General features: G+C 53.2%; 1 protein-coding gene across 1 annotated transcript in view; it reads left to right on the top strand.

Annotated features, from left to right (window-relative positions):
- KIRREL3 (kirre like nephrin family adhesion molecule 3) overlaps positions 1-24409 on the top strand; it is a 359934-nt gene that overhangs the window by 321945 nt on the left and 13580 nt on the right. Inside the window, exons 8-12 of the mRNA XM_029962045.1 lie at positions 14871-15019; positions 15312-15439; positions 18456-18582; positions 24123-24223; positions 24302-24404. Coding sequence (XP_029817905.1) covers positions 14871-15019; positions 15312-15439; positions 18456-18582; positions 24123-24223; positions 24302-24404 — 608 coding nt within the window. The remainder of the gene's footprint in view (positions 1-14870; positions 15020-15311; positions 15440-18455; positions 18583-24122; positions 24224-24301; positions 24405-24409) is intronic.

A 24409-nucleotide genomic window follows, 5' to 3' on the forward strand; every position in this document is an offset into this window, starting at 1 on the left:
GAAGTGGCAAATGATGCATTTAATGGGCACGCCTGGCACTGCCTCCAGCCAAGCCACAGCAGTGGCTGGTTTCCCTCTTCTGGCACTGTAAAACCTGAATATGCTTTAATATGCAATTCAGATGGCTTTGGAAAGTGCCTCCTGGGAGCTGGTGTGTTTTTATGCTGCTTGTTTTTTTCTGCCCTTAATGAAAGGCCCAGAATAAAAGTGACCATCCCCTCACGCCAAACATTCCCCAGAGCTTTGATCGCCATGACCACGACCCAGCTGGCCAATTTTTGGGAGTCTCTGCCAAGGAAGGGGGATCTGCAATATTTAATTAAATTACAGTCACACCTCTGGTAATATTTAATAGGTGTTGCCAAGGGTTTGAAACAGGCCATGGAGGGGCCAGTGGCTGCAGACATGGTGTGAAATCCGTGGGCATGTGGGCACGTTCCCCCATGTGCATCATGCTCAGTGCCAAACTCACAGGGAAAAACACACCTGGATGTCCCCTCTGGAGAGACAGGGACCCTTTCAAGGCCAAGTTGGACAGAGCTTGGAGCAACCTGGTCTAGTGCCCCTGCCCATGGCAGGGGGTTAGAATGAGATGAGCTCCAAGGTCCCTTCCAACCCAAACCATTCTGTGATTCTACAACCTGGGGCAGCCCTGCATGGTCCTGCAGAGCCTCAGGGGTCCCCTCTGCCTGGGAGGTGACGTGGAGAGCAGCTCACCAGATGTCTGGTCCAGGGGAGAAGCATCTCAGCATCTTCGAGTGGAACGGTCACTTTGGTTTTGCTGCCATTCCTTGGCAGGCTTTGGACCTTCTCCCCCCCAAACCAGCTCCCTCCTTCAGTCTAGCTTGGGAAAGGTCTCATTTATGCCAGTGTGCAGTTTTTGTTGCCTTCCTCCCCCCTGCTCCCATCTGCTCCCTCCTCCTCGGAAGGCCGAGGCCGCCGTCTGTCCAGCGGCAGGACGCTGTGTGTCCATATGTTGTCCCTCTGCAGGGCTGTCACCTCTCCTGCTGCCTCCCACAGCCCAGCTCGGCAAGGGAGGGAAGAGAAGCCGGCACAGGGAAGGGGCCTGCAGGCATTTCACAGCAGTAACAGAATAAATCTAATTTATAGACATAGCAAAATGCAGCTAAAGCGGGAGTTGAAATGAATGCAAAGCACACCGAGGTCTCAAGTTATCGGCACTGTAACATTTTTCCTGACTATCTCTGTTTTCCTGCCTGGGTTTGTCTTTGTAGCTTCCTCCCAGACAACTGGACCTTTGCTCTGAAGTGAAAATGAAAGCTGGGGAAAGAAAAAAAAAAAACTAACGGGAAATGAATTCTTCAGATCTCCTTCGTGATGCATCAGCCCCATCTGCCAGCTCCCTGTGACAGGGAGAGGAGCTTGGCTGGGTGGCAGGTGGAGAGGGAGAGACAGGCTGTAAAAAAAGGAAATAAAATAAAATAAAATAAAAGGCACAACTATCCCTGCAGCTGGGAAGGGGGGGGTGCTCTGCCAAGGCACACAGCTCCAGGTGAGGCTGGGAAGGCAGGGTTGGAAGAGCCTCCCTCGCTCATGGAGGTGTGAGGACAGGGAGATTTGTCTTGTTCCCTGGCTTGTCAAGGTAATGGGAACAAGCGGGTGGGAGATGTTCGGAGCCAGCTCGAACTAATTAGGAGAGAATGTAGAGGAGAGAGTCTGATGGCTGGGAAGGGGGAACAGGGGGGGGAAGGAGAATGCTTTGTACTGGTGAGCACCGTGCCTGACGTGGAGATGATTAAAGGTACCAAACAACGGAGTGATGGAGCTGCCAGTCCAAACCCAGGCTGGATGGAGCTGCCAGTCCTAACCCAGGCTGGAGGGAGCTGCCAGTCCAAACCCAGGCTGGATGGAGCTGCCAGTCCTAACCCAGGCTGGAGGGAGCTGCCAGTCCTAACCCAGGCTGGATGGAGTTTACAGTCCAAACCCAGGCTGGATGGAGTTTACAGTCCAAACCCAGGCTGGAGGGAGCTGCCAGTCCAAACCCAGGCTGGATGGAGCTGCCAGTCCTAACCCAGGCTGGATGGAGCTTACAGTCCAAACCCAGGCTGGATGGAGCTCACAGTCCAAACCCAGGCTGGATGGAGCTGCCAGTCCTAACCCAGGCTGGATGGAGCTGCCAGTCCTAACCCAGGCTGGATGGAGCTGCCAGTCCTAACCCAGGCTGGATGGAGTTTACAGTCCAGACCCAGGCTGGATGGAGCCCCTGCCAGAGGGGTTTGCAGCCGTGTTTCAGGAGGGCTCACTGAAACATGGGGTGCCCCACAGTGGTGGCCATCACCATCCCAGCCGGAATCACCGACATCCCAGGAGTATCCTGAGTATTCCAAACTCTGCTCAGTTTCCAAGCGTTGGAACCTGTCTCTAAAGCATCTCATTTCCAGCAAACTTTGCACCCAAATCTCTTGGTGCTACCGAAAGCTTTGGAGCTGTGGTTGTGTTTTCCCAGCCTTGTCAATCACCTCTCCTTCAAGAAACCTCCCTGGAGCTCCTTCCTGGAGCCTGGGAATGTGGCTGGGAAGGAGCATCATTGCCTCCTCTGGCCAGATCTCCTCTCCCTTTGCAAGGAGAGGTGGCAGCTTTTCCAGCCTAATTTAGCAGTCTTTAATCTGAGTTATTCCAAACCACACTTGCCACTTCCTTCGTGCGTTCCCGCAGGATGATGGGCTGATTTCACAGAACGAAAAGCCTTAAGCAAATCTTGTCACACAAGAAAATTGATTTTTCAAAACTGACTTTTACAAGATTACTGGCCTTTTTTTCCCCCCTCATCTTTCTTCTGTATCGTTCCCTTCCAGTCTCACGAGGTGGCTTCAGATCTAAGGAAATTAGAGATGCTGTGACTAAATTGAAAATGTAAAAAAGGGGAGAAAGAGGGGGGAAAAGACACCCAGCACCTCCTCTCCTGCTGCCTCTGAAGGATACAGCTGGGTGTGCTTATGAAGTAGCAAAGGTACCTCCTTCACCTCTCCCACTTCCATAACCTCCGTGCCACGTCAGGAGTCTGTCCAAGGATTATGCCAACACCTCACAGGGAACATCCCCTGATGGGCATTCCTTGGTGATCCCAAGCTAAATCACTGGGTTTTTTTCTTTCTCTCCCTCAATCCACACATATTATTTTCTCTTTTGGAAGAAAAAGAGTTTCCTCCTGCCGCTCAGTTCAGAGACATCTCAATGTGTTTTGTTAAAAAAAAGAAGACAGGGGAAGAGTTGCCTTGAAGTCATTTCAGACAGCTTAAAATATGCTAAGCTTTTGTGTTTCTGCCATATAAATAATGAATCCTCTTACAGCTTCTGAGTGGGGAAAGACATTGATTTAAGAGGCCTTCAGCTCTGTTTGAGGTTTTTCTGGTTTTGTGCCAGAATGGGGGGAATGTGACCAGGGACAAGTGAGGTGTGAAGGATGGAGCAGGGATGAAGCAAGGAGGGCAGGGGTGGGGACAGAAGTGACACCCACCTCAGCCCTGCAGGCACTTTCCTAAAGGATTTCACTTCTTTGGTCCTTTATGGCAGCTTTCAGGGGCTGGAAGGGTGTTAAAGGGAGGGTGAAGTTGTTGGCATCTACTTCTCTCCCTGTGACCGTGTCTGCCCCAGTAACCCAGTGGTGATTTGGTGCTTGCAGGCAGCACCAGTTACTGTTCATTTGACTAATTCCCCCAGTGCCACCCTTGGAAATCTCCCTGCCTAAAAGAGCTGTTGGGATAGCTGCAAAATGAGGGCCAACAGGCATGGCAGGAACATGGAAAAACCCAGGGGATGCTGGTGTCCAACAATAAACCCACTGGGTCTCACTGGCCCTCCAGGAACACTGGTTATTCCCCAGTACACATGACTGGACACTGGCAGTCAGAGGGCTCATCCCACCATGTGTATGCTGCTGGAATGTGGATCCACTGCTGAGCCTGAGTAAATGTCACACAGCTGGGAAGTGAGGCTGGGTTCGTCAGGAAACAGCAGGTCAAGGGGAAGCAAGGAAAAAGCCGGCACAAGCTGAGCTGGGGCACAGGAGCCTTCCCTCCACAAACCTGGGGGCTGTGGTAGCCATGGTGAAGACGTGCTGTGCACCCTGAGCTTCCTCTCCACCTGGCACAGAGTTATCTTGGCGTGTTTGTTTGGGATAAACAGCACCTACCCTTGCACAGCCCATCCCAGAGAGACCCCAAAGGGACCCTGGTCTCGTCCAGCAACAGATCATGGAGTAACTCTGTTCCCTTCAGGTCTCAAAGGTATTCTCGGGTTCCTGTGCCTCTCTGGAAGCTGCTGGCAAATATTAAAGCAAAGGGAAAAGGCAGGATGTTGTCTCTGGATTAGATGGTTGTTTTGTAAAGCATCAACCAACACTTATTGCCTGGCTCCACTTTGCTACTGAAGTGGGTAATGAAGGACTTTGTGGCTGTTACTTCTGGAGCTGTCTTTTTTTTTTTTTAAATGCTGTTTCTTGCTGCTTTATAGAGAAGTGGATAGATTGAGGCAGCCAGGTTGGATTGTTTTCCCATGACAGGGCTGAAAAGGGGGCAGTGTTGGGCCAGGGTGTCGAAGGGCATTCAAGAGGGTTTGCCAAGAGGAGTGACCTGAGCATAATTTTGGGGATGGATGGATGGTTGAATTGATAGATGGCTGAGGGAGCTGGGGTTGCTTCACCTGGAGAAAAGGAGGCTCAGGGTAGACCTTGTTGCTCTCTCCAACTCCCTGACAGGAGAGTGAAGCCAGGTGGGGGGTGGTTTCTTGTCTCAACTAACAAGCAATAGGACAAGAACAAATGGCCTCAGGTTATGCCAGAGGAAATTTATATTGAATATTAGGAACAATTTCTTCCCCAAGAGGATTGTCTTGGCACAGGCTGCCCAGGGCAGTGGTGGGAGTCCCCATCCCTGAAGGGGTCTAGAAGTCATGTAGATGTGGCACTTGGGGACAACATTTAGTGATGGTTTAGGCAGTGCTGAGGGAATGGTTGGGCTTGATCATCTTGGAGGTCTTTTCCAAGCTGAACAATTCTGTGATTCCGTGGATGAATTTCACACTGAACAGATGAACAGACCTTTTGGTGAACTCGAGACTTGATTCTACTTCCCCTGTAAGCTGCCTGTGTGTTAGCACACAGAGGGAACACGCTTCTGGAGGTTTATTTATCCTCCTTATGACCTGCCAGATCCCCAAGTCACCCACAGTTCAGTCAGAGGGAGCCCATGTTCCTTATCCCTGCCCTTGGCATCTTCTGTGAGAAGATTCCCAAAAAATGAGGACCCAGCCTCTCTCACCCAGGGTGCCACCTCCGGGCACAGCTGCCTCCATTGATAATCCCAATGTGAATTGTTTGATCCAGACACACTTCAGCCCTGAGTAATTAACTGTTCTGGCAGGACCAGCCAGGGAACCTGCCAGAGAAGGAGCTGTGCCTTCACACCAGCCTGGGGATGTGTCAGATAGGTAGAGCCTAAGGAAGGAGCCTGAGCAATGGGATGGGAACAGCACCTGTTGTGGGGAACAAAAGGGCTTTTAGGGGTACTCGGTGGGTTTGCTTGGAGCTGGGACTGGAAACTCAGGGGGAGTTGGCTCGGGATAGTGGGCACCATTTTTGGTGGTCCAAGGCATCACTGGCAGTTTGGCATACCCAAGGTTGGTCACCATCCTTGAAGAGTTGATGTAGACCTGGCCCAAGGTCTGTCTCCACTCTCCAGGCCAGCACGAGGTCAAACCCTCTCACACTACAGAGATCAAAGCATAAAGCCCTTGAAAACATCCCAAACAAGCCCAGGTCAAAACCTTGGAGGAGCTTTAGAAGCCAGCCAAGAAAGAAAAAACCCTTTGAAAAGCCCCAGATACCCAACAGCTCTCTGGCCACGCATGAATCCCACGTGCAGGAAGGCAGGAGGCACTCCTGCCCGCTGTGCCCACCATTTCTGCCCTGAAAAGTGTGGATTTGGTAGCTCCAGTGATCTGAAACATGAGGTCCCAGCCCAGCACCACCTTCGAGATCCCCCAGCAGCAGATTTCTTATGTCAGTGAAGCCCTGGGGTTTTCTGTCTCCCTTCAGCCCTGTCTCCTTCCTGCCAAGCCCAAAGGAGTTGGCACGTCGAGGTGTAAAGTTGCAAAGCCACAAGCAGGGGGGGGAAATAAGAGCTGGAGTGGAGGGAAAGGCAAGTTTGAGCAGCTTCACAGCACTGAGATTCACTTTGCACTGAGGAGGATAAACACAGAGAAGAATTAGCTCCTTGACATGCCAGCATCCATAAATCTGGCTAAAGACATCCTGCTACGGGGGTGGAGTGGGGCAGGAAGACCCCGGAAAGGATTAATCCTGTTAAACGATTTGAGGAAACACAAACCACGTGATGAAATTGGATTACCCAAAATAATAGTTAAGCTATTAGTCATGTCTATTGTGTGGCAGGATAAGTCAAGACGATGTAGGCAGGAGAAGTGAAATGCAGCATCACTGCCAAGGGGGTAAAATCCCCCCAGGAGAGGTGACACCTCCAAGCTCATCCAGGACTGGGGAGGTGACTCACATCCCCAATATTTCCCCAGGATAAGCAGTTTTGGCAGCTGGCTGTTGTAGCCTGAATGGTTTTAAACTTTCTCTGCATATAGAAAAATCAAGGATTTAATATTAGCAACTTAACTTGGAGGGGAAAAGCGCAGTTTTCATATGGTGCCACGACTCTGGGGCCATGGATTCTTAAGTCTTAAATCCTCTCCTTGGAGGGAAGAGGAGTTACTGCAAAAGGAGGTGAATTTGTGAAAGGAGAGGGGCAGGAAAACATCCGTAGTGGTAAGAGAAGTGCCAAAGAGGGATTAATGGGGACAGGATTGGTGCCCAGCCCTCTCCCGTGAGGGGGTGGAGGAGGAGGGGGGATTTTAAACAGCGGGATTAAAACAGTGCCACATCTAAAGTGTCTGCATTTTGTTTTGATCTGTCAAGAAAACAGCTCGATTTGCAGAAGGAATCACCCAGTCCATGAAGTTTGATGCTTCCCTTTTGAAACAGTAATAGCTTTTCCAGCAGCGCCTCTCCGGTTTCCTTCCAGGGGAGTGTGATAAACAAAGCCTCGAGTTTCTATAAGTTTTTGAATAATAGTTTATTATATGGAAAAAGCAAGCAGCTGGCTGGGTGACAGAGATGGGGACCAGTTTCCCAAATCTGCACACATACTACAGGGTACATTTAGTATTTATCTTAGCTACTTCATGCATATTAATTATATCATATACATATACATTCTACAGGTTTTTGCTAAGTATTTAATATACGGGTTTTCTTACAGCTAAAGCTAAAGGGTTATCTCTACAACCAGTCATAATTCATGCATTCTTGGATGAACAGGTGCCTAAAAAAACCATATTTTATTTTTAGGATAGTAGGGAGGTTTAGGGCCTCTTGACCTTCTAAGGGTCTGTTTTATTTCTTTCTGGGGGTGTAATTAAGTTTTACAATCCGTTTGTTTTATTTTGATGCAATCACCCGTTTGTTTCACGAGTCACAGTTATTTATTTATCACAGGAGGGATGAGCAGGGAAGGACCCAGAGGGACACGGTGGGACGGGCTTTGGCCAACCCCTCCCTGCTGCTAAACCCGGTGTCTGTGGTCTGCCAGTGCCAGGCACGTGCTCCAGCACGGGATGCACGTGCACTGGGCAGGTTTTATTCCTCACCATCCTCCAGCCAAGCCACCCCTGGGCTCCAAGGCCTCCTCGTGCCTCTGGCACACACAGAGCTTGGCACAGCACCGGCTGCATCCCCCAGGAGGTGCCAGGTCCAGGGGCCCTGTGGGTGGCATCAGGCCACTGATGATGTGCACGGCTCATCAGCCAGCCCCAGCTATCCACCACGGTTGATCAGTCGAGGCAGTGACAAGTTTAACAGCTTTGTTTACTTCTCCCTCGCCGCCTCTGTGGCCAATTTGTTTCAATCACTGTGCTAAGAGAAAGACTGTTTTGATTGGTTTCTCACCAAAAATGAGCCAGGGATGGTGCCGGCTGGAGCAGTGACATGGCTTTAATTGTGTCATCTGGCAGAGAGAAACCTCCTCTCCCCAGTTCTTCCAGGCTCCCGTGCCTCAGGCAGCACGGGACTGACCCCGGGGTGTCCCTGCTCGTCTCTGCTCCCATACCCAATGTTCTCCACAGAGCTGAACTCTCACTGAACATCTTCAGGCGTGATTTGGGGAGCTCCAATAGCCCCTCACTGATTTTCCCTCCCACGGGATGGCAAGGAGGAGATGCAAAACCCGGGCGCCGCCCTGAAGTCTGCAGCTGATGAGCAATCAGGCTCATCCCAGCCTCCTGGCTTGGCAGGAGGGGGAAAGCTGGAGCCAAGATGAGATGGGAAATCAAGCCAGAGTTTTCCCCTGCACAGCAAGGTGTTATTATTAATCATCAAAACCCCAGAGTGTTTAAACACAACCCAACCCCAGTAGCAGCAACTGGTGAATCGCGGCGAGCGCAATCAGGCACCAAACATGTCCTTGTCAGGGATATGAGTCTGGAATTTGGGAAAAGGTTGCAATCTTTCCTGTTTATTTGTTTCTGAAGAAAGCCACATGGGAAAAAAAACAGGCATGAGGAGATGAGCAAAGTTGGCATCTCTGCTCCGAGCTGCGGCGTGTCCACGTTTAGGACACGGTGTTGACTTCGTGGTGCAGCCACGGGGCCCACATGGAGATGGAGAGGTTTGGGAAGAGGTCATCACTGCTGTGTGTAGTTGGAGGTTTATCAGGATGGGAGCTGGAGGCTTGGAAGCCTTTCCTTGAGTACCGTGGGTGCCACATGCAAGGAAATACCTTTCCAAATGCTTTCTCCCCCTCTTGTCAGCACAGTCAGGACCACGTCTCAAATCCTGTGTCCAATTTTGGGCCTCTCACTACAAAAAACAACAGTGAAGGGCTGGAGTGTGTCCAGAGAAGGGAATGGAACTGGGAAAGGGTCTGGAGCAGCAGGAGCAGCTGAAGGAGCTGGGGGGTCCCAGCCTGGAGAAAAGGAGGCTCAGGGGGGACCTTTCACTCTCTCCAACCCTCTGACAGGAGGGGGGAGCCGGGGGGGTGTGGGCTCTGCTCCAGGGAACAAGGGACAGGATGAGAGGAAAAGGCCTTAAGTTGCACCAGGGTAGGTTTAGATTGGATATTAAGGAAAATGTCTTCATGGAAAGTGTTGCCAGTAACTGTCACAGGCTTCCCAGGGCAGTGGTGGAGTCACCATCCCTGGAAGTGTTAAAAAATGTATGGATATGCTGCTTAGGGACATGGTTTAGTGGTGGCCTTGGCAGTGCTGGGTTAGCATTGGACTCTGTGATCTGAGAGGCCCTTTCCAACCCCAACTATTCGATGGCTCTGTGATCATCCCAGCCCCTGTGCTCGAGGGCCAGCCAGCCATCAGCCAGGCTGCTCAGGGCTCTGCTCAGGGCTCTGCTCAGGGCTCTGCCCTCCTGGACTCCATTCAACCCGAGCTGGAAGGCCCAGCCTTGTAATGTGGGTGGTGGAGAGATCACCTCTTGCCTGCACTGCTGATAAATGAACACGGGGGGGGGGTGGCAGCCGTGCCACCGAGGAGCCACACGCAGGGCCCACACGTCTTCATTAGGGAGGGAGCAGGCAGGAGGAGAGGAATAACCCCATACATCACCATTATGAAAATTTACCCTTAATAAAGAAATAATTTGGGCGATGCATCACGCCGGGGCCGCGCGGGGGGAGGGTGTGACACCGCCCGGGCTCTGCTCCTCGCTCCATCACTCTCACGAGCCTGTCACTCACTGCAGATGCCAGCATGAGCCACCCACTGTCCCTGCCCACCTCGGGCCTCCGAGAGATGCCAGCGCCTCACCCACAAAACACCATCAGCTCCATCCACGGGGGATGCCAGGGGGAAAGCGGGGTGGTGCCCACAGCACCCCACTGGCAGCTGGCACACGTGGGGATGGGAGGGGACTGTCACATCACACACTGGGAACTGAAGGTACTGCTGTGGCAGTAAAGCAAAAAAACCCATTCTCCGAGCAATTGCTGGCAATTAATGGCCGTTCCCAGGAATGAAATGTTAATTAATTCATTCCCCGAGCCATGCATTTATTTAAGGTATTTGTGGGTGTTCTTGGTACTTTTATTAAGCAATTAAAATGCGTCCAAGAAAATATTTATCCATTTTAAGTAATTCCTAGTAAACACAATTTATATGGCAAGCGACCACTTTATTTTGAATTGTTAATTAAAAACGACGACACACTCCACTTCCCCGGCTTAAAACACCACCGGAGTGCTGGTTCAAGGAGTAAACCCCCTGCTGGCAGCTCCCAAAATCCTCCTTGTGGGTCTGTAGGATGGATTTGTGCAGAGTCCAGAGAGCCCCAGCAACCCCGTGTTGCCCTCCAGTAGTTCCTGTGCTGCTTCTGGGAGGAGCCATGGCCCGATGAAGACCTTTCTAAAGAAGACTTTGTTCAGCTCTACAGCCTTCCCAGGGCTGGGAAGTCAGTACCTTGTTCAGGCTGGCTGTGTGTTGAAGAATTCCAAGCCTGTGTGGCAGAGCCAGAGGGATGTATTTGCCAGGCTGAGCTGGGGCAGTGCTCAGGAGGATGATGCACGTTGGTGACGCTCCTCCAGGGACCCACGCTCTGTAGGGCTTGTTGTGCTCTTGTTCTGACTGTGGTGAGCTCTTCGTGGGCTCCACCAGCCTGGAAGCCCAGCCAGAAACAGGGTTCTGGGGAAAAAAAGGGATGGAGCTGCTGGGTAAAACCCCTTGTGCAGAAGGAGACCTGGCAGACCAGCCCACTGAGAGCCTGGGAGGCAGCACGGGCGCATCATCCCGGGTTTTGGCAGGTTTCCTTTGGAAACCAGAGCAGAAGAGGAAGAAACATTGACAAATGAAAACCAAAACAAAACCCAGGCGTTGCTTGGGAGCTGACAAATCCCAAACTGTCCATCCTTGTTTGCTTGAATGTACTCTTAGCTGGGAAGCGATCGATGGAGTCAGAAAAATGCTATTTCCCTGAAGAATGTCTCCTTAGAAAAGTCCCTCCCTTCCTCTTCAGAGTAGGTATTCTATTTTTTGTTCATTCTTTAATCACCAGCTTTTCAGTGCTGTCTGTAATAACCCCTTTGAAACTTGGATCAAAATATCTCTTTCCCGGTTGAAATTTGTTTTCCTCCATCACCCGAGCAGGTTCAATTTGCAGAAGATACTGAATTGGGAGGCACCAGGTACTCCCTCAGAGAGGCCAGAGGAAAACAAAGGCACGTTAGAAAGAGGGGAAAGGAAATAACAAAATGAAACTCAGCCAAGAGGGGAAGAAATGCCCATCTGGGAAAACAGGCTGAGATGGTGCTTGGTGAAGAGAAAGGAAGAGGGGAAAATGTGCACATCTCTGTTATGGGGACAGGCTGGGAGTGCTGGGGGGGTTCAGCCTAAAAAGGGAAGGCTCCAGAGAGACCTTAGAACCCCTTCCAGTGCCTAAAGGGGCTCCAAGAGAGCTGGAGAGCCTTTGGACAAAGTCCTGGAAGGACAGGACACAGGGAATGGCTTCCCACTGCCAAAGGGCAGGATTAGGTGGGATATTGGGAAGGAATTCTTGGCTGTGAGGGTGGTGAGGCCCTGGCACAGGTTGCCCAGGGAGTGACAGGAACAGGTCCTGTGGGCAGGATCCCCACAGACACACCCTCACCCCTCTCCTGGGGCAGGAGGAGCCCACCCTGCCCAGACCTGTCCCTGCAGGGAGGGTCTGGCTCAGGAAAAAAACCAGCAGCAAACAGGGACAGGTCACTTTGCAGCCAAGTGATACGGGGAGAGAGTAAAGGAGGTAAATTTATATAGCCTGGAAAAGACCCTGGGAGGCATGTTTGCAATCCATAAATACCTTCAAGGGAACAATATAAATGAAAGGAGTCCCTGCTCTCCAGGGTGGACAAGGAGCGCTGGCTGGGAGCCAGGCTTGGTGCAACACGGCCCGGGAGACGTGAGGAAGAAATCATGTAGAGCCAGGAGGTGATGGATGGGGCTGCTGGAACGTCCTCCCATCTCCTCTGCCCTCTTTTATTCAGATTCTGTTTATAAATAATTACTGAAGGGTTAATAGGTGAGTAGGACACGTTATGGGCTCGTTAAAACCCTGAGTAAGTTGCCCTCTGGCCGTCCACGAGCCCATCGCTGGAAGCTTTACAACAGGGTTATCAGCTGCTGTTATTAAAAACCAATTTGACATTATAAAAGATCTATACTGCTCGTTCAGCCACATTGATTTAGCCGTGTTAAGCCTTGGAAAACGGGAGCAAGAACCTTGATCTCTGCTGAAGCACGAAAAATTGCCGTTTGTGACACATCTCCGCGCTCGGGAAATCCAGTTTTGCGGAAGCGATGGGTTTGGAACCAGCCATAAAGCACCGTGCCACGGCTGTTGGGGGGTGTTTTCCCAGGCAGCTGCAGTGGCAAATAGCTCTTGGAAACCTCGGCCTCAGTTTTGCAACACCCAGGAAGATCTCAGCTGAAGTCTGCCCGGCTCAAATCCACCTGCTCCGGCTGGTCCCAATTCCCGGTGCCCTCCACGTCTCTGCTGGGAGGAGGAGCTGCAGGCAGGTGCAAGGACATGACCCAGAGAGCCCACGAGTCACTTTATCCTTATCTTGAAGCCTCCTCCTTGTCCTTTGCAGAGCAGGGAAGCTGGATTTGTGCAAATTACCAGGGAAGTGCCCGGCACAAGTGAAGCTCTGGATTCTCCCAAAGGTTTGGGGCTGCATCTCATCCCATTGAACACTGCAAGGAAATGGCCTCATGTACCTGATGTCTCCCTCGAGCACCTGAGGAGCAGAACAAGACCCTTCAGAGGCTGGGAGCCTCTATGGGGACAAAGTTGTAAAAGGACTTTAAGGAGCAGAAATGTTCCTGGCAAAGAGCACAAGGCATTATGGTGTTCACTAGTTGGAATTTCACTGTCCCTCGAGCATTCTACCTTCCCTCCTTCCTTGCTTTCATTCATCAGAAGTTCCTGAAACGTGGATTCAGGCCTTTGTGACCAGCAAACCAAACAGGAGATGATGAGAACGTGTGTCCTCTCCATCCCACAAGCCGTGCAAAGCTTCAGGGACAAAATCTCAGAGCTCTGTCAGGTCCCTCCATCCCTCTCCTGCCCCATCCCCGAGGAAGAAGCTGCTGCTGCAGCGCTGGCAGATGCTCTCCCCGATGGGCAGCAGCGTTCCTGCGGCAGGGGGGCAGCGGGGCAGGGCAGATCCCGTCGGGAGGCAGGGAAGCGGGACGCTGAGATCAGCCCTGCTGGCTGACCCCTTGCAAGCCGCTTGGCTCGGGCTGCAGTTCCCTCTGGGAGGAGAAAGGCGTCACCAAAGCACCACCGACCTCTCAGACCTCTGGAGCAGCACCTGGAGGGCGTCGCTTGTGCTGGTTTTTTCCATAGGGAACCTCCCTCATTAAGACACGGAGCGCAGCCCTAGAAATAAAACCGGCATCTCCTGATTAATTACTGAAGGGGGAGGCCGGGGAGGAGCAGGGGAGGGGAGGGAAGCTGAAGTGGCCAGTCAGCATCTGTTAGAGGTGCAAAGATAAATGGAATGTGAGGGCAGGTCAGTGCATACAAATCACTTCCATCTGCCCACGAACAGATCCCAGAACGCCGTGTCATCGGGGGGCGAGGCTGTTCGGAGCTGGCAGGAGTCACTGAGGGGCACATTAACAGGTGCTTGAGGCTCTGGCAGCACTCCGGGTGTTCTCCGCCTGCCACGGACCAGCATTTCACTCTCGCTCCAGCCCCGCCGAGGCACCTCTGTGCCTGCAGAGCCTCGGCAGGAGCTCCCTGCAGCTCCAGTCGTCCTTGGTGCCTTGGGGCAGCACTGAAGCAGTGGGGACCCAGCAGAGCTACGGGAGTGAGCAGAGAGCAGCAGGAGACCCGTGGGAGGACCGAGAGCAGGTGCCTTTCACCTTGAGGGATCAGCCTTCCCAAAACCACCCCATGGACCCCACATGGGAAGCAGCCTCCGTGGCTCCTGCCTCTCTCCAGAGCCCATCTCCCAGTGGGGCATCTTTCCCAACCCATCCAGCACAACCAGAGGAGGGCAGCTCCAAGACAACAGGGCAGAGATTCCTCAGGCAAACCCTGTCTCCTCCAATTTACCTATCACTTGTTTTTTTGGGGGGGGATTATTATATGGTTTTTCCCAGGCTTTCTTTCCCTTCCCCCAAAGAGTGGTTGGATTTTCACACTGCCTGACAGCATCTCCTGCCTTTCCCACCCGTTCCCGAGTGGCAGGTTGCCAGATGGTGCCCCATTAGGTCACATTTGCTCATTGTTTGGCAAACAGCGGCTTAATTCAAGTGCTGAGTTGACAGCTTGTTCTCCAAGACAATTTGCAAGTCGCAGTGTTGCAAATGCCAGCTTGGCTTTTCGGGGGAATGTTATTTCAGCTGCCTTAAAGGGATAAAGTTCTCTTTGACTGGGGAAAAAAAAATAAAAGAAAAGGTTAAAAGTGGGGGGCAGCTGAAAAGGTTTTTAGTGGGTTTGATGTGGAAGGATGTTGTTGTCAAGTGTTCAGGGACTGTGGTTCCCCACCAGCAGAGACCTTCCATGTCCCATCCCTCCCATCACTGAGGTTTTCACAGTTCTAAGGAGTGAGGTGCATTCCCAAAGGTCTCAGTGGGGATACAGGTACACGTCGCTTTGGTGGCCCCTCTCCAAAACCTGCAGCTGTAATCCCCACATCCCTACATCCCCAGGGCAGGGGATGGTGCTGAGGACACATACATGTCCCTCCTAAAGTCAAGGGGCTGTGCTGCCCCCAGCTCTACAACCTGTGCACACATGGAGATGACAGGAGACACACGACAGCAGCACCACGGTGATGCTCTGTTTGCTCCAACAGGTGGGCGAAAAAAGGCCAGGTTATAAAGGAAGCCTCTGGTGACTTCTATGAAACCATTGTGGACCACACCTTCTTCTTTGAGCCCGTCTCCTGCGAGGTCACCAACGCCCTGGGCAGCACAAACATCAGCAGGACCGTGGATGTGTACTGTGAGTACCCTGAGTCCAGATTCCCAGGGTGAGCAGAGCTGCCCAATCAATCAGAAGGGGACATGGCTCGGTCTGACGTGTCCAGGGTGACCAGGACTTGCTGGGCTCTCCTGCTGCTCAGACTTTGTAAATGCTCCAGTGGTGGGACCCCCGATTTCCTTATGAGCTCATGGGGTGGTCCCAGGGGAGCTGGTCCCTCTGAGGCTGCAGCAGCACCCCCTGAGCTCTCTGGTGGGAGGGCTCTGGCTGGCACAGCCCAGCACTGGCAGTAACCCCGGGCTCCTCTGTGCAGTTGGGCCCAGGATGGCGACAGAACCACAGTCCCTCCTGGTGGACCTGGGCTCGGACGCCGTCTTCAACTGTGCCTGGACTGGGAACCCCTCCCTCACCATCGTCTGGATGAAGCGAGGCTCGGGCGTGGTAAGAACTGCTGTGGGGAGGGGGGGCATGCTCGGGGCAGGGGGTGCTGTGGGATGCTTCCCATGGGGCAGAACAAGTGCTCTGGGAGCTCCTGGCTGGATGAATGTGGCTCCTCCTAATGCCAAGGAGTCCCAAGAGAGAACTGATGCCCATGATGATGGGCATAAGGGTTGAACCCTGACCAGAGCAGTGCTTAACATCTCGCTGATGGGCAGTGGTTCTGCAATTCACCTGCAGGCAGCTCCTTCTGGGATGGACCTTCCTGGGATGGTCCTTTCTGGAATGGTCCTTTCTGGGATGGACTTTCCTGGGATGGTCCTTTTTGTCACGGTCCTTCTTGAGATGGTCCTTTTTATGATGGTCCTTCCTGGGATGGTCCTTCCTGGGACAGTCCTTTCTGGCTCCCAGATTTGGGAGCTCACATCCTAGTGCATCCACCCTGGCTCTCCCCTGCTGTGGGCTGGAGCCTGTTTGAGTCAGGGGAGCCTGGATCTGTCCCAGCAGCCTTCTCCACATCTCTCTTGTCCTGAAAAGCACACGGAGCTTTGCCAATCGTCATCACGGCTCAGTCGGCCCAGGGAGGTGGGACATGCTCTGATCCCTCTTCACAGACAAGGAGGGCTGAGCAAAACCCCCGGGAGAAGCTAAGGGAGGGCTGAGATGTGAAACCCATCCGGAGGCACAGGCAGGTTTGGGTTTGAAAAGCACCTTTCAGCTTCCCCTGGGCAGGTGTGTCCTGGAGTGGATGAGGCAGTGCTGCCACACACAGCTCAGGGCTGGACCCCTATGGAGTCAGGAGGGGCTGCCACCCTCCTCCCCTCTACTCCCTGGGGCTCCAGGGCATTGAGACATCAACTGCTGGGCTGTTTGTTCACAGCCATAATGACCCTGGTGAGGGCCATCTCCTGGGAAGTAATTACAGACTTGGGAGAGCCAGTGGCTGGAATCAGCCGAGGAACCCCGGTGGGTCAGTAATCCCTGGGTGTTTTCCTATCCCACAGCTGCTGTTGTTGTTTCTCTGGGTTGTCATCATTGCAGGCAAGGCTCTCACCTCGCAGGCAGCTGTCCTGTGTCCTCAAGGCCGCTGGAACGTGCAGAGGGGCTGCAAGGAGCCAGGCACAGTGGGAACAAGGGCTGCCTCAGCCCTGTGCTCCAGCCCCGGCCACTCACCAGCCCTTGCCTTCACTGCCCAGCAGTGCCAAGGCACAGCCACCTTCTCCTGTTTTATCTGGCTCCCTCCAAGTGAGTCCTGCCAGCTTGGAACATCTTGGAGCAGGGCAAGGAGGGGATTCTGCCCCTCTACTCTGCCCTCATGAGACCCCACCTGCAGAGCTGCCCTTCCAGCTCTGGGGTCCTCAGCACAGGAAAGATGTGAACCTGTTAGAACAGGTCCAGGGAAGAGCAGGGAGATGCTCTGAAGGCTGAAGCCAGGCTGGGAGAGCTGGGGGGGTTCAGCCTCAAGAAGAGAAGGTTCTGGGAGACCTCAGAGCCCCTTCCAGGGCCTAAAGGGGCTCCAAGAAAGCTGGAGAGGGAATTGGGACAAGAGATGGAGGGACAGGACACAGGGAGAGACCACTGCCAGAGGGCAGGGCTAGATGGGATATTGGGAAGGAATTCCTGGCTGTGAGGGTGGGGAGGCCCTGGCACAGGTTGTCCAGAGAAGCTGAGGCTGCCTCTGGATCCCTGGAAGTGTCCAAGGCCAGGTTGGACAGGGCTTGGAGCAACCTGGGCTAGTGGAAGGTGTCCCTGCTGATGGTAGGGGTTGGAATGAGATGAGCCCTTCCAATATAAACCATTCCATGATTCTCTGATCTCAGGGCTCAGGATAGACCCTCCAGCTCCTTTAACCCAGTGAAGATGCTTATACTGGTCAGCAGAGCTGCCTTCATCTTCCCAGAGGGATGCTGGCAGGGGATGCTGCTTTGCAAAGCCATCAGCACCCAACCATCCCAGTGGGATGTGGGATCAAGGCTGTTTGTTTCCCAGCCCCTCTGCTTCCAGATCCAGGCTGATGTCTCACAAGACTGCCTTCTTTCTTCCTCTTTTCCCACAAGGAGGCAAATCAGAGACCAGAGGGAGGGTGAGGCCCAGAATACGCAGGTGTTTGTGTGGATAACTCTGGAATCCCTGCTAAAACAGAGGGTTTAAAAGGGATCTGACACTCTGTGCCTCTGCCTCGTGCCAGGTTAGGACTGAGACCCCCACCTTCTTGCTCCAGGGAGATCAAGATCCCTGTCCAACCACCACATCAGCACTAATTCCTGAAGGCATCAGCTGTGGGAGCAGCAACCAGCAGAGCCAGGGGCTCACCTGGCCCGGTGGGCACTGGAGGCAAGAGAGGTGATGGGCTGTGGCCTGCAGAGCCCTGGGGAGAGAGCCAAGGGCAACTGCGGGAGTTTTCTCCCAGGCATTCCACTCCTTGTTTTAGACCTGCCATGTTTTTTTAAATACCAGCAGTGCCAGGATCCTGCTGAGACCCTCAGCCGGTCCCTGGGCTGCTGCGATTTTCCAGGTTTAATAAAGCTGCTCATTGCACAGTGGGGGCAGGGGGAGAGCAGACACATTGCAGCCAGTCTACAGGGGGGCTTGCCAAAGCCAGCTGAGATTTCCCTGGCTGTCCAGACACAATTCCCAGGCGTCTGCCACCTCTCCCACCACTTCTGGGCTCGAAATCCCCGAGCCAATCCCGGCAGCCTCCCCTGCACCCGCGAATGTGGAGACACAAGTGTGATTCTCTCCAAGGTTTTTCTGTCACTGCAGCCACCAATATTTTTCTCTTGTAGTTTGAGAACTTCTTGCAAAACTGGAGTTTGTAAAAACTCAGATGAATAGGAACAGGATTTATAATTCCAAAACCAAAAAAAAACCCCTGTGGTGCTTCTTTATTCCTTGGCCAAGGGCAGTCAGTGATGTTTCTGTGCCACGTCAGACTTTGGGCTCTGGAGCTGGTAACACACGTTTCTCGTGACTCAGGTCTCTTGTAACTTCTGAAAAGCACCCCCCTCCTCTCTTGCAGGTCCTGAGCAATGAGAACAAGCTGACCCTGAAGTCGGTGCGCCAGGAAGACGCCGGGAAATACGTGTGCCGGGCCGTGGTGCCGCGGGTGGGCGCGGGCGAGCGGGAGGTGACGCTCACCGTCAACGGTACCTCCTGCTCCCCATCACCAGTGCCCTCCCCCTGTCCTCCTGCTGCCAAAATACCCCCTCAGAGATTTCCTTTCGGGGGAAATCCCACCCCCAGTTGGACCAGGGAGGGAGGACAATAGGAGCAGAGTGGATTTTTTCTTTATTCTCCCGGAGATTCACGAGTTAAAGCAAAAAAAAACCCCAAGGTTAGCTCAGCCCCACGTGGTTCCTTATTACCAACAGGGGTTTATTGAGTAGCTGGGAGCTGGCATCTTTAAATCTTTAATAGATTAATCTTGCAAAACCCTCGCAAGGTCGGAGAGCACTGTTGTCTCTGTTGTACAGCTGGAGAGCTGGGAATTGAGCCTGGAGCTGAGAACAGCAGCCTAATAACTCTCCAACCCACATGAGGATTCCCATGAGAATTCCTGTGAGGATACCTGTGAGGATTCCTGTGAAGATCCCCCTGAGGATTCCTGTGAGGATTCCTGTGAACCTGTGAGGATCCCTGTGAGGATTCCTGTGAGGATCCCTGTGAGAATACCTGTGAGCATCCCTGGGAGGATATCTGGGAGGATTCCTGGGAGGATCCCCGTGAGAATACCTGTGAGCATCCCTAGGAGGATATCTGGGAGGATTCCTGGGAGGATACTTGTGAGGATACGTCCACGGCTGCTTGGGACTCACCCACCACGGTGTCAGGATGTGCCCCAGACCCACACCCAGAGCTCTGGAGTTTAATGATGCCCTGGCCAGGACTCTGCAGCTGCTGCTAACAAATTTCAGAGCTGGGTGTGCTGCAAATGGTGTAAACAGAGGCAGAATTTTGCTTTTTCTCTCACCTGCATGACAAACCAGCAGGTTTCAGTCCCCACTCACTGTCATAAGAGAAGGAAACAAGCAGAAGGCAGCCCAGGCAGCAACAAGCCTTCATTTTAAACGCAGGTAATGCAGATGGGTGGATGCCCCAACCTGGAAACATTCAAAGATAGGCTGGACAGGGCTCTGAGCAACCTGATCTACTTGAAGATGTCCCTGCTCACAGCAGGGGGGTTGGACTGGATGACTTTTAAAGGTCACTTCCCACCCAAACCATTCCAGGATTCTATAATCCTACAAAGGGAAGCCAAGGGCAACACAGCAGGGGACTGGAAACCAACCACTCCCTGTCTCCGACTCAGCTCCTCGGCGCCTGAATCCTCCTTCCCCGGCGGCTGCTGGGCTTTAATTACAATTAAATGAGCTCATGGAAAACAAAGCAACAAATTAGCACAAACAAAGAACCTGCTCCTTCCCTGACACCTACCAGGCACACGGATGCCTTGAATGCAGAGCAGAGGGTTCTGCAGGCTCCGGGAATTCGGAGCCTTCGGCAGGGAAAAGCTGCTCCCCAGAGCTTTGCAGCTCCCACCTGGCAGAGCTGAGGAGGAGCAAATGAAATCCAGGAGTGGGGTTCACTGCTCAGCTCCCAGGAACCGACTGCCTGCAGCATCCCATCCCACAGGATGTGCTGCTTTGGTGCACCCCAAAGGTGACAGTGTCGGGACATCCCATCACCTCCAGCTCAGGATGGTGTCCTGGCCCCCCAAGTGAGGAGAATCAAGCTCCAGAGCAGCATCCCCAAGTGTGACATCAGCAGACATCGGGGCTTGGCAGCCTGTCCTGCAGCTGGAGCAGAGTTCCAGCTCCAGAGCACAGCTCAGTGTGTCTAATCCAGCTAATGAATTCTGCTGGAAGCCTGTTCTGCTGTAATTCGAGAGGGAAGTTGAATGCCTCATATTTTGAAGTGCTTTTAAATCCAGAGGGTGATACAATTGTCTTGGTGCCTCTCTCCGTGGGCTGGGATTCGTCACAGGAAAATTAGGCATTTACAAGTGTCTGTTCTGGGCTGGCTGCACAGACCCTGAGTAGGGCACATGGGCTTTGGAGGGGCTGATCCTTCCCCCAGAGCACAGAGACCCCGACTGAGGGATCATCCGACCCAGTCTGAGCCTGCAGCCCCACCTGCACCAGCCCATCCACTCCCAAAATTATCTGAAATCGTGGCACTACGATGCTGAGGTGGGAGAACATCCCCCTGCCCTCCCCACACAGGTCTGTGGGTACAGAGCAGCCCATCCCCATGGCAGAGCCAAGGCCACCAGCCTGCAGGAGGCAGATAGGATTCAGAGTCTGGTTAGTGGGAAGGAGGATTATGCAAAGCGGCAGCATTTGGCAGGGCTGGAGCAGCAGAGGCACGAGGGAAGGGAGGAACGTGGTGCCATCATAAATCAGCAGCAGCTGGATTTACAGCAAAGCCTCTCGATGCTCCTGACTGCACCCAGCCTGGTCACAGCTCCCAGCCTGGTCACAGCTCCCAGCCTGGCAGGAGAAGCCCCCCAGGATCCCTTCATGGACAGATCCCCAGCAGTACAGTCTGTCTGCCCGGGCTGCTGAGCAGGGACACCAACCCTGCCCACCTTGCCCTGCAAGAAGAGGTTTGTCAGAAGGGCTGGACAATTCCAGGTGGCTAATCCAGGATGTAATTTGCCCAGGATTCACCCCAACAAGGAAGCTGAGCATGCCCAAGAGCTGGGAGCAGGGCAGGGCTGACCTGCCACCCTGCTTGGGCAGGAGCATGTCCTGGTGTGAGGACATGGGATGTGGAGCTGCTGGAGCAAGTCCAGAGGAGGCCACGGAGATGCTCCAAAGGCTGGAGCCCCTCTGCTCTGGAGCCAGGCTGGGAAAGCTGGGGAGGTTCACATGGAGAGCAGAAGGCTCCAGGGGGACCTGAGAGCCCCTTCCAGGGCCTAAAGGGGCTCCAGGAGAGCTGGAGAGGGACTTGGGACAAGGGATGGAGGGACAGGACACAGGGAATGGCTTCCCACTGCCAGAGGGCAGGGTTAGATGGGATACTGGGAAGGAATTCTTGGCTGTGAGGGTGGGGAGGCCCTGGCAGAGGTTGCCCAGAGAAGCTGTGGCTGCCCCATCCCTGCAAGTGTCCAAGGCCAGGTTGGGCAACTTTGGAGCAACCTGGGCTAGTGAAAGGTGTCCCTGTCTGTGGCAGGGGGGTGGAATGAGATTGGCTTTAAAGTCTCTTCCAACACAAACCATTCTGTGATGGTGCTTTGCAATACTGGGCAGCACCAGCCAGCCAGCCCAGGGCTTCTGCAGGAAACAAGGAGTTAAACCAAACCCTTCTGCCAAACCATTCTGTGCTTCTGCAGGAAACAAGGTTCAGATGGACTCAAGCAGACTGGAGCTAAGGCCATCCTTTCATTCCTGAAGGCTCCTGCTCCAGCCTCCTCTTTTGTGCCAGGCGCCAGGACCGCGCAAATAAATCGGGACCGACGCGCTAAAAATAACCTCCCCCAATAGCTCCATCATTTATATCCATAGCAACATTGCTTAGAGCCTTTTCCCTGCCTGTGGGCTGTCTCACACTCGGTGCTGAATGCCAGGCTGGAGACTGGCAGCTTTCATAAGGAGCCAGAGCCTGGTGGAGAATCAAACGCCGGCCGCGAACGCGAAGAGGCTGCGACTTGGTGCTATTATTTCCAGGCATGTTCATCTCACAAATGGTCTTTAGTCATCCACTATTATCATGATGATAAGCCTTCGACTCTGAACTCCTGAAGCAATAATAAAACCCGAAGCCATTGGCATTTGTGCCATTTAAAATCCACTCGCCTTGGGGAAAATGATCCTTTTAATGATTATTAAGCCATTTTTCTCTAGCGTCACCCAGTCTTGGAGCACTTCCAGAATTCAGAAGTAACATACAACCATTGAAATGGAAAGGAGATGGTTCTTTTGATTATTATTATTTAGGCCTGGCCTTCAGATCCCATCACTGCTCTCGCCTATAGAAGCAAGATCTTTAATGGCTTTGGGACCATCACATGAGCAAGAGCATCACTGACCACAGGATCTGATGCCTGATGACCACGAGGCAAAGCAAGGATTCAACCCACCCCCACTGAGACCTTTGGGAAAGCTGGGCTGTCAGCGATGGATAAAGGAGAATTCACACCTTGGGATCATGCCTTGACTAACATCTTGAGCATTTAGGCAGAAAAACATAACAAAGTGTGGCGGATTTTTTTGTCTTCTTCGATCAAAAGGGGCACAAAAGTTTCCCCTGACATACAGCTGTGCCCATTCCATCAAAACAAGTCCGGACCTTCATGTCCAGCTCCTGCTATTCCTGATGTTGACAGCAGCTCCCTTCCAGCAGTAATTTCCTGAGCTGCCAGAACTGTGGTCCCTGGTCAGTGAATTGTGCTTCACTGAGCTCATTTTCCATCCATCTCCCCTCGGAACAGCGTAGGGAAGGAGGGACAGGGCTGTGTCTCAGCAGGAAGTGTGGGGGGAGTGTGCAAGTTTGCTGCAGGAAAGGGTTACTGGGATGATTCCAGCAGGCAACTGTATCTGTGAAGGCACCAGAGGGAAGGATTTGGTGTTTTGGTACATTTTTGTGCATTCTGGAAATTCGTAAATGGGTGATTGGAATGAGAATCAGTCAGGAATACCCAGGTGAATATTTGTCCCCACTTTACCTCAAACCCTTGAGACTTCTTAAAGGAACACATCGGTTCCAGGTCAGGAAAATGGGAAAAGTCCGTGGGGAAAGAATGGGGGAAAATCCACAAGGCTGTATTTTCTGAGAAACCCAGAGACAGACCCCAAACCAGGAGTAACAACCCGGAATGAACACCCAAAATTCCTGAGCTGGGGCAGGGGCAGATGTGCCAGCCCCTGCCTGGGCCCTCTCCCTGCCCTGCAGCCCAGCTTGGTGCTGTTTTCTCTTCTGCCAGCAGCAAGCCACTCATGGAAATGCAAATCTGCTTTAATTAAGGAGGTTATCAAACAGCAATTAGGATCCCAGCTCTTGTGTTGCTCCCTTGGGGTCTCCCCTGCAGGGCTGTTGGAGAGTGAGGGACGCTCCGATCCCACCAAGCCATGATCCCCTAATCCCACCCCTTTTCCCCTAATCCCAGGATGTCACCAAAGCAGGACAAGGACATTTCCCATCCCAAACTGGCTCAGGTGGTGTTTGGCCTCGTATTGCTCAGAAATCCGAATGGGGGACAAGGTTTTCCCAGCAGAAACCTCTCCACCACATTGGGCAGGCTGAGTGCAGGTCACTGAGGGTGCCCTGAATGTACCAGCTGTGCCTCCTCTGCCCTCCTAACACTTCCTGAAACCCCTGGGGATGGTTGCCTATGGAATCTGGGAGAGCACAGAAGAGGAACCAGGTGGGATGGGATCCTGCTTTGCTTCTGGAGCAAACAGCCTTTCTCAGGGGCCATGTCCACCGAGGAGAAGGGGACAGGGTGATTTACACCAGGAATGGGGGAGCAGAGATGGGGGATCCCGGGGATCTGTGGGGGCTTTGCAGAAACCCAGCAGAGCCCAAAGCCCCCACTCAATGTCCTTCTCCATCACAGGAGGTGATGGAGCTGTTGCTCCACCCCTGACCCTCAAAGCTGGACCCCGACGTCCCTCTGTAGCTCCACTAACACCCCCATCCCCAGCAGTCCCCACGGGGTACCAGCAGCCCTCTCCTCTCTCCACAGGGCCCCCCATCATCTCCAGCACCCAGACCCAGCACGCCCTGCACGGCCAGAAGGGGCAGATCAAGTGTTTCATCCGCAGCACTCCCCCACCAGACCGGATTGTGAGTATCCCCCCGGGGCACGGCGGGTGCCTGGCACACCCCGGGCTGCCCCGGGCTCACCCCTCTCTCGCTTGGCAGGCTTGGTCCTGGAAGGAGAACGTCCTGGAATCCGGGACCTCCGGGCGCTACACGGTGGAGACGGTCAGCACGGACGAGGGGGTCATCTCCACACTGACCATCAGCAAC

The sequence above is a fragment of the Manacus vitellinus genome, unplaced genomic scaffold (assembly GCF_001715985.3).
Source record: "Manacus vitellinus isolate BGI_N305 unplaced genomic scaffold, ASM171598v3 scaffold_41_pilon, whole genome shotgun sequence".
Lineage (NCBI taxonomy): Eukaryota > Metazoa > Chordata > Aves > Passeriformes > Pipridae > Manacus > Manacus vitellinus.